We start from the raw sequence: 9,890 nt of genomic DNA, 5'->3' as shown, positions 1-9,890 counted from the left end.
AAATTTCCCCTCACCAATCCCGTCCAGTGTCCATGCTAAATGTCCGCCGTTGTTCAGGCACGTACAGAAGTCTGACGGTTGGATGTTCCCATCCTTTAGCACCACTGACGCCAAAACTGGTGTCAGTTTAAAAAATATCGAATCACTCGGTGATGAGCTGTTTTACAATGCAGCTGTTCACTGAACATCCTAAAGCCAGACAGAAACCGGATCTGAAACAGGACACATGCACAAGGCTGATACAGTTTTAAACACAGAATCCCAGATCTTTACATAGTCTGACTTTGCCCAGCACTGATCCCAGAGCTCTTCCTGCTGCGCTCACAAAAACACTAATAAACTATTTAAGAAGTCAGATGATCATCCAAAATAAAACGTAATTATTTATCCTGCTCACGTATGACGGCACTGTCGAACCAAGATCAAAAGTAGCTGCACTCCTTGCAACTGATTTTGGCCTGAGATGTGCTATTTGTGTTTTATCCTAATTTACCATTAGTCTCCATTTCTCCATTAGATCTTCTTCGCACTCTGCCAGTACAATGATATCATTAGCATGGCGGAGTTTACTAACAATCAGATCATCTACTTTATAGCTCAAAAGATTTAACATAAAAAAAGCTGAGCCATGGGTCTAAACAGAAGACGGAACAGTATTGGTGACTACATATCTCCTCCCCTCACAGCAGACAGTTGGAGAAACCATCCTGTTCTAAACTCGTGAAGTCGCTCCATTAACAGACTCAGTGGCATAAAACTTAACAATTCATCGAAGAACGACTCCATTTAGTCTATTTACCCAATCAAATGCTTTCTGAAAATCAATAAAACTGGACTGATTTTCCTTAATTCTTGCTCTGACAACTGAAGTGACAGTGTAAACACCAAAGATTCAGAACGTTCTGACCAGTCACAGATGAAGCGAAGAACGCCGATTATCTCGTAACGGCAGCTCGTGTCGAGCTCTGGGATTTATCAGACCTTGAGTGAACGGTCAGTTCTCGTAGTCAACGTGTTGGATGTGGGAGAAATGTGCAGGTGTAAAGATCTGAACCACTTTGACAAGGACCAGATCGTTAAGACTAGACGGTCCTAGGGGGGACAAACCACAAACCAGAGACAAGGTGTTGGGGGATGCGATGGCGCAAATCTGATCCACACCGACTCCGTCTCACCACTTACAGGACTTAATGGATCTGACACTAATGTGGAATGCGTAATTCCCCATTAAAATGGGCTAAATTTTGACTGTTTTCTTACTTCTAGACTAGTCGACTAGTCTAAATTTAAATTACCGTTCAATCGACAGAGAAATTAGCTGTTAGGTTCCCCACAAAAATTATGTGAAAAGGGTAAAAAGTATATTTATGTTAATTCACGGGTACAGGAGCAGGTAAAAATGAACCACATGTGGGCAGGCAGCGGGTGAAATAAACACGAGAATCAAAAAAAATAAACCAGAAATGAAAATAAAGGCGCAGCTTTTTTGAAACTAGCGTCATTTTATCAATCCTAATGAGCTGCCATGATTTTTTTTTTTGGTAGACCCCAACGACACTTCTCACCCCTCAATTCACGGAGAATCCAGCCGACTGGCAGCAACAGACGATCGCCGCAAAATCGGTTGTCTTTGCGTCGCTTTGCATTGCATCCACAGCTGGGAGCGGCCTGAGCGAGTGCTTCCCACCTCTGAATGGGACAGTACTTTACGTCCAGCCGTCATCCAACAGAATCTGGATGAGTTCTAAAGCGAGTGGCTGTGTGGCCGGTGTGTTTAAGTACAGGCTGGCTCAGGTCTGGCTTTGATGGAGAGATAACTGGGGGTAACGGGTCTGTTGTGGTACTGAGCCTGTGGGTGCGGCTTTGCAGAACTGGACCCGTGCAGGACTTTGGTTCGAAGATTCTGGTGATATTTTTGGCCCCAATAATTGTAATTTTGAGAATTTGATAGTGACACATCCCTACTCATAACCGAGTGAATGTGAACTGAGTCGGTGTGAAGGTATGGACGTGTGAGAAACACTGAGGTTCAGTTCATCTGAGAACAGGGAGCCTGTGTGTGTGTGTGTGTGTGTGTGTGTGTGTGTGTTCAGAGGTAAAGTAAACACTGAAACACATCACTGACTGTGTGTGAGCTCTCTATATGACTGCCTACGCCCCCTCCTCTCTGTTGTTTTAGTAAAGGATCTGTGTGTGTGTGTTTATTGACTTCACATCCTGACTCTCATCCAAACACTCTGATCCCCCTCATACTTCCTGTTTACATTAAAACTGCAGCCCTTCAGGTCGACTCAGACGAGACGACGACCCAGTGAAGTTCATCTACACATCATCCTCCACGGGGGAGAAGAGCCCGGAGGGAAAACGGAGATCTGAGGCGTTACGGGAAGATTGATTAAAGGGACGACAAACCGTCAAATATCGGTCTAAGCCGCTTGTTATACAGTAGATGCATCTCCTGTATAACAACCTGCTGTATGTATATAAAGTAATTTATTACATTACTTATTCAACATTTAGTCAGCACTACAGTATTTTTTATCATTTACTAGAGCTGCAACCATTATTTAATGAATCAATTAGACGATCGACAAAAAATTAAGTGGCAGCTATTTTCATAAACGATGATTTATTTTAGTCATTTTTCAAGCAAAATGCCAAAAGTCCCTCTTCTCAGCCGTGAGGGTCTGACACTTGTCACAGAGCGAGACGGTGAACGGAACGTTTTCGGGTTTCGCACCGTCGGTCCTGAGATAGTCGACGCGAAGTTGGGGGAACCTTTAGCAGGCTCATTGTTTTCTGACATTTATTAGACAAAACAATTCACCGAGAAAATAATAAGCAGATTGACTGGTGATGAAAATTGTTAGTCGCAGCTCTACAATTAACACAAACAGTTTGCCTTGTATATAGAAACTGAATGATGCCCTTCATTGTTGATTTTATATATACATTTATGTACGCATCTATTCTTTCACCTGCGTGTGTGTACGGAACAGTTAAATGTTTAACTATCTTCCTTCTGCTTCCTCATCCTTGTTTTTAGCTGTTTGTCTGTTTCTCAACTAAAAACTGGAGTCAGATTCCTTGTGTGTGCAAACACACACTTGTCCAATAAATCTGATTCTGAAAGAAGAGAAATTATATTAATGTTTCATTTTTCTGACTTTTCTGAAATTGTTTCCTACTGCTTGTTAAACACTTTCGCCCCTTTCAGGACTAAAACTCCTTCATGTGAAACAATCCGAGGACAAAAAAAAAATCACTTAAAAAAAATCCCGCTTCCACTCCCTCTCATAAGAGCACATTTATCTTTATTCTTTATTACAGTGAAAAATGTATTTTCTTCCTTCAACTACTCTAATCATGAAGCTAAACCTAAAAATGTGAATAATTAAAACGGAATGCGCAGTAATGGTGAAGAGAAGAAAAGTCTCCACCAAACCACATTCATGTAAGTCTAATATTTCGGTTGATTGCATCAGTTTATCACCGGCCCTCTGCCAGTCCTAGTTTTTCCCATCTGTCAGCAGATGTCTCGTACGTGATGTTGTTTCGCAGGTTTAAATCATTCAGTGTTTCATTCAAGTTTTTCTCCATGTTGGTGTTAAACATAAAGATTTTTCCAAGGAGGATGATGACGATCACCTCCACCGAGTTTCTACATTTTAAATCCCCAGTTCGATCTGCTTGTTACACTACAGTCCTTTAGCCCGATTTGAACTTAGGTCCACAACAGAAATCATTCTTTAGTCAAACTGATCATGAGTCATGTCCCAGGGGTGGACGTTGCTTCATTTTAGGGCTTGGAACCACTGTCCTCAGGCCTCCAGTCTCACAGCAGTAAACCTGTGGCAACAGCTGATAGTTCCGTGATCTTAGTACCTGTGGTTTTGCAAAGTCATCCCGCTAAATCATCTGTGTTCGCAACCTACATTACTAACAACCATTTCCCAATCGATGCAAGTGGAGCCGTGATTTTTAAATGTGTTTTCCTACCTTCCAGGGTCCCAGCGGTACCAGTTTAGCACGCAGAGACTTGAAACTTGCTCAACAGAGCTCATGCATCATAATGAGACACAGATCCGCACTGGTTTCCATTAAAGTTAATTAGTTTTCGAGTTTTAATAGCGATAAAATCGCAGAGTGATCTGTGAATGGTTATTGTTAGATTCCAACGCTCAGGAGAGGATTCTGGGGGAAGTGAGGTCTGTTTCCCCGTTGATATGCATTTCCTCTAACCTCAACCTGAACCTCATCCCTGAGCCTAACCTGATATCTCTGCCCACTCCTGCGCTTTAGGATCTAATGTTTACCATCTGGGAATCCTTCCCGGCGCTGTGTGTTCAGGTGCTGAAGTGAAGGTGTGATGACAGAGCTTCGCCGCTCAGCCGCCACGTAGCACTGCGCGCGCAGGCTGCGGTGTCTGAAGGCTCAGCTGAGAATGCAGGTAATTATCAGGCACGAGTGTCACCAAAGCCTCTCGGAAGTTTGGCATAAGGTTAGAGTGGAAGCCACAGCGCAACGCCCAGACACACCGCTCAGATGTGCGCTCTCATTGGACCATCAGCGCTGGAAAGTCCGCATATCAGTTATAAATGAAGAATGTGCCCTGCAAAGTAGGAACACGTCAGACACGGAGTAGGACGACGAGAGGAGGATTACACTTTCTACGGGACGGCTGCTGTAGCGTCTCGGTGTTGCTGTGAGCAGAACTCGCCAACCCGGACCTGCTGGAGTCAGAGCGAGGCAGCGACGCCGTGACAGTTGCTCCACTCACCCAGCTGCAGCGTTTTGGTCAGAAACACGTGCGGAGTCTGTCCAATCAGAGCTACTCATCGGCGGGACATCTGTCCCGTTAACCAATCCAGCACGGAACCACACGGGGAGGAACGCATACCTCTGCCGTCTGTGTTGCAGTGTCTTGTTCCCAGGATTGTTCATCATTTCATTCGGTGAAGAGTTAGTGAGGAGCTGCTCTTCATCCCAGAAGAGCCGATGCAACGAGTCAATTAATGAGTCAATTCATCAGTGCGTAGACTGAGGGAACATTTATCTCCACCCTTTTTCAATCACCCAGTGAATATTTTTAGGCATTTATCAAACCAAACTCCAGTGTCTCCGATTTTCAGTTTTCCAGCATCGTAAACCGAATCTCTGGGTTTTAAACTGTTAGTCGAACAAAACAAGACGTTTAAAGACGCCACACTGAGAATGTTTCGCTATTTTCTGACGTTTTATTGCACAAAGAGTTAATCAGTTCCCCACGAAAACAACCGGCAGATTCAGTGCCTGTGAAAATAAGAGTTCGTTTCAGCTCTAACACCACGGCTGAAACTGCAGCGAACCAAACTGCTCCTGTTACTGCTGCGATTATGGTGAAGATTATTTTAACATACTGAGTCTGTGCACTCAACACACACACTGAGGATTCAACTGTCAGCATGTTCACACACACACACACACACACACACACACACACACACACACACACACACACACACACACAGTGTAACAATACACTAAAACAGCTCGGTCAGTGTAAACATTACCATGTATGGAGATGTGGTGACAGAGCGGCTGGATGTGTGGAGTCAGTGTGGAGCTAGACACACACACACACACACACACACACACACACACAATGACGCTTTAACTGCGTGTGTGTGTTTAATAAGGGTAACTTTGCTCTTTTTCTCTACAGCAGCTCATGTTCATATGTTTTTAGGTACAAATATTTGACATTTTTTACTGTGAAGATCATCTTTTCCTCGGTATTCTGCACTTTTCCCTCATTTTTGTTCATGCTACCTGGTCTGACTTTTACAGGCCACTGAGTTTTTCTAACTCTTTTATTGTTTTGCAGTCACTGGCAGGTACAAGTGGTTTTATATAATTAGGTTGTATAATTAGGATTTGATATAAACAAACCTTATTATTAAAGAGTGAAAATAAACACAACCTTAAGATTCAAGCTACAGAGACAAAAATCAGTCTGAGTGCTGGGCTGATTTTTAGTGATTCTGACCAGTTAAACCAGTTACGCTGACTGGGAAAGGGACAGTTGGTGAGCCGTGGTTTGATAGAGCTTTGATTGGAACCAGTCAGTAGAACTAAAGAGACGTGTCGCCCCCTGGTGCCCGGATGACGATGTGCAGTTCATCTGCAGGTTGGTTTGTTTTTGTGTGGACTTAAACGTGATTGAGTCAAAAATAAAGTCGTGTGCTTCAAACACTCAAGTAATTCAGATTCTGTAAATTAGTAAAATACAAAGCAATCAAAAGAATAATAAATTTAAAAAATGCAGAATGTAGGTCAAACTGTGTATAAGCTGATATGTATTCTAGTTTGTGGTGAAAAATAAAGGGGATTTATTTTAATTATTATTTGGATTTTCTAATAATTCATTTTTCAGTTAAACATTAAAATTTATTTTCTGTAAATCTTAATTTCATAAATCAATGGATCTTATTATGATTACTGAGTGGTTGGTTGAATCTGAATGAAAAAAGGAATTAAGAAAAATCAGCCCATCAGGTAACAACAGTTCATACACACCAGAAAGTCTGACCGACACGTGTGTAACATGAAAGACACAAATGTGCTCTGGCTCTAAGGACAAGTGAGTGAGACCCTGCAAGATGTTTTTGCTTCTTTCTCAACAGAAAAACAATAAAAACTGTGAGTTTCTTACCCGTTTGTCTGTCGAACTCTCTAACCAGGATGGGACCAACCTGAACAAACACACACACACACACACACACACACACATTAAAGAAAGCTCTAACACCACTACAGTAACACAACATTAACTCCCTGCCTGTGCGTGTCAACTAGACGGCAGGTGAAACCAGTGGTGTAGCGGTGTCTGGGTGGGTGGCCCCACCTTTAACTACACAACTGGCTTCATTTGAAGGTGTTGTGATGTAGTGTGGAATGTAACTATGTACATTTACGTAAGTATTGACTAAAGGTACTTGAGTTTTCCTCGAGTGTTTCCAGTTTGGCCAACTTTCCACCTCTGCTTGACAACAATTCAGAGTCAAATATTGTCCTTTTGACTTCACTATATGTATTTGACAGCTTTACTTACTCTTTTCTTCACAGATTAACAGTTTACATGCAAAAGAAATGACAAGCAGACAGAATACAATGTGCTGCTGTAGATTAATCTGAGACAGGATAGTTTTCAAATCTCCCCCGTTTTCCCAACTTTGATCTCGCCCAACCTGACGGAGACGTCCAGGTCTAACCTATTTAACGTTTACTGAACCTTTACTGAACCTTTACTGAACGTTTACTTGGAGTCTGCTCCAAACTAACGAGGTTTTTTAACGAGGACGAGTGTCACAGTGTTTCCTCAAAAACAGAGCTGGAGAAGGGGGGGGCGTCCCATTATGAGGAGTGTTAGTTATTATTTAAAATGTGTGTGTGCGTCTCACCTGTCTTGCAGCAGGTGTATTGTCCAGGTGGGGAAGAGGAGGAGACAGCGACAGGTCGGTCTGGAGGTCAGAGGTCAGTGTACCGAGTGGCTCCGCCATCAGGTCGCCCATGGTAAACGAGCCCTGATTGGTCGCTTCAAAACTGACTTCTGACACATCTGAAGAAACAGAGAGAAGGTCAGAGAGTGTCCTGGTTATGATCAGGTTTCTCTAAGCATCTCATCCTGGTTTCAGAAACCTGGATGTACCACCTGGAGTACTGAGACAGAAACCAGGATTCTGTGGCTGTAAACATCTGATCCAGGTTTCTAGGAACCTGGATCCTGTTGGAGTCACGAATAACCACATCCAGAATATGAATGAAGGAGGGTTATGGGGGGATTTTCTGCCTTCATTAGAGATACGACAGGAAATGAAAAGAGAGAGATGAAGCGGCGCTAACAGAGCTAAACCAGAGGGAATACTGGACTTGGACTGGATGTGGAAACAAGCAGCTGTTTGATCCCGTTAGACACAAACTCTTTTGTAACCTGATAATATGTCAGATTTTTGCAGACTGTCCTGCTCAAAACAAATTGAGAAAGGAAAAAAATCACTAATTGCAGTTTAATATTCATTCGTAATAATAACAATGACCTAAATTATTCAAAGAATGAATGAACTGACCCCTGACTCCTACTGGCTCACAGCAGCTCTGCTGTGATGTGGTCGAAACAGCCAGTAGTATTGTGCAATACTAAGAAGGCCATTTATATTGTGTATTATCTGTTTACAGCAGTAATCTGGTCACGGGAGTTTAGACGTTTTTCACAAAATCTCCCACATTATTTTTCACGAGTCACTCAGCCACTGATTTCTTTGTTGAAACGTCAGAATATTTAACTAACAATTCACAACTCTGCAAATCAGTCAAACCGCAGCTCATAAACTTGAACTTTTAGGGAATGTGCTGCTAAACTTAAAAATTGTGCTGCGGCAGGATTTAATGCCGCTGACAGTGATTGGCGACAGGTTCGGTAAGCGTCAGTGGTTCGCAGAAAACGTCAGAGCAGAAACCGGCACAGGAAACAAAACAAAAGCCACAGGATTATTGTGCAGATGTTTTGCCCTCAGCCGTGTCTGAAGGCGGTCATACCTGCACACTGACTGATCTGTCCAGGTGAGGAGGTTTGGCCCCGCCGGGCTGCCGTACTCTTACTGTCGCTCCTGGGATGTGTAGTCCTGAGAGGTTTTGTAGTCTGATCGTCTGTCACCTCTCCCACACTCACCTCCTCCTCATGATCACGCTCCTCCCTCCCCCAGGAGCCCTGAGCACACACACAGCAGGTCAAAGGTCACCGTGTGAGGGTGTGTGTGTGTCTGTTGTGTGCGTGTGTGTTGTGTACCTCTGGTTGTGGTCTCTCTCCTCGGTGTGTGACTCCCTGCTCCATCTTGGTTAGCAGGGTCAGCAGGAGGTCACGACCTCTGACCTGTCCTTCACTGGGGGAGTCATAGTCCTGCAGGAGGGACACACAGACAGACAGGTACTACTGAAGCGTGTACTACTACCACCACCACCACCACAACTGCAGTGCTGCTACTCTTAGTGTTGGTCAGCGAGGGACAAACAACACTTCATAAAAGCATGTTGAGTGTTTCTCACCATGTCCTGCAGCTCCTGTAGAGAGCTGGAGAAACTGCAGACGGCGTCCTCCTCTGTGAGAGAGAGACAGACACTGACGCACAACGCACCCAGGAGGTTTCCAGACCCTTCACTGTTTTCACAGCATCATGCTAAAACCATTGAAATTCATGTTTTCCCTCATCAATCTGCACTCAGTTCCCCACAATGACAAATTTTTGGAAATGTATCAAAAAGGAAAAACTGAAATGTCAAATTGACATAAGTATTCAGACACTTTGCTATGACACTAGAAATTTAGCTCAGGTGCCTCCGTTTTCTCTTGATCATCTTTGAGATGTTTCTACACCTTGACTGGAGTCCACCTGTGGTAAATTCAACTGACGGGACATGATGTGGAAAGACACACACCTGTACACATAAGGTCTCACAGCTGAGGATGTGTGACCTTATGTGACACATAAGGTCACACAGCTGACAATGCACATCAGAGCAAAACCAAGCCATGAGGTTGAAGGAGCTGCCTGCAGAGCTCATAGACAGGAAGGTGTCGAGACAGATCTGGGGAAGGCTACGAAAACATTTTCTGCTGCATTGAGGTAAAAAATGAATTTAAATGATTTGAGCATCATGCTTCAACACAACAAAATGTGACAAAAGCGAAGGGGTCTGAATACTTTCTGAATGCACTGTATATCAGATCATCACATTTAGATCTCCAGTTTCAAGGCAGTATGACAGAAAGACCAGCGGTGGCATGTTTGAAGCTGAAAAGGTGGAGCTAATTCCAAAAGCAGACTAAGGCTGAGTCCAAAATCTCTCCAGTT

General features: G+C 43.5%; 1 protein-coding gene across 1 annotated transcript in view; it reads right to left on the bottom strand.

Annotated features, from left to right (window-relative positions):
- Positions 1 to 127: 127 nt before the first annotated feature.
- The window catches only part of kiaa0586 (KIAA0586 ortholog), a 56,588-nt gene continuing 46,825 nt past the window's right edge, over positions 128 to 9,890 (bottom strand). The window contains exons 24-29 of the mRNA XM_040137447.1: positions 9,085 to 9,137; positions 8,828 to 8,938; positions 8,578 to 8,749; positions 7,443 to 7,600; positions 6,695 to 6,734; positions 128 to 189 (exon numbers count right to left, since the gene is read on the bottom strand). Coding sequence (XP_039993381.1) covers positions 143 to 189; positions 6,695 to 6,734; positions 7,443 to 7,600; positions 8,578 to 8,749; positions 8,828 to 8,938; positions 9,085 to 9,137 — 581 coding nt within the window. The 3' untranslated portion in view covers positions 128 to 142. The remainder of the gene's footprint in view (positions 190 to 6,694; positions 6,735 to 7,442; positions 7,601 to 8,577; positions 8,750 to 8,827; positions 8,939 to 9,084; positions 9,138 to 9,890) is intronic.

The sequence above is a fragment of the Xiphias gladius genome, chromosome 10, assembly GCF_016859285.1.
Source record: "Xiphias gladius isolate SHS-SW01 ecotype Sanya breed wild chromosome 10, ASM1685928v1, whole genome shotgun sequence".
In the NCBI taxonomy this organism is placed as follows: Eukaryota; Metazoa; Chordata; class Actinopteri; order Istiophoriformes; family Xiphiidae; genus Xiphias; species Xiphias gladius.
This window is presented reverse-complemented; position numbering and strand designations above follow the sequence as displayed.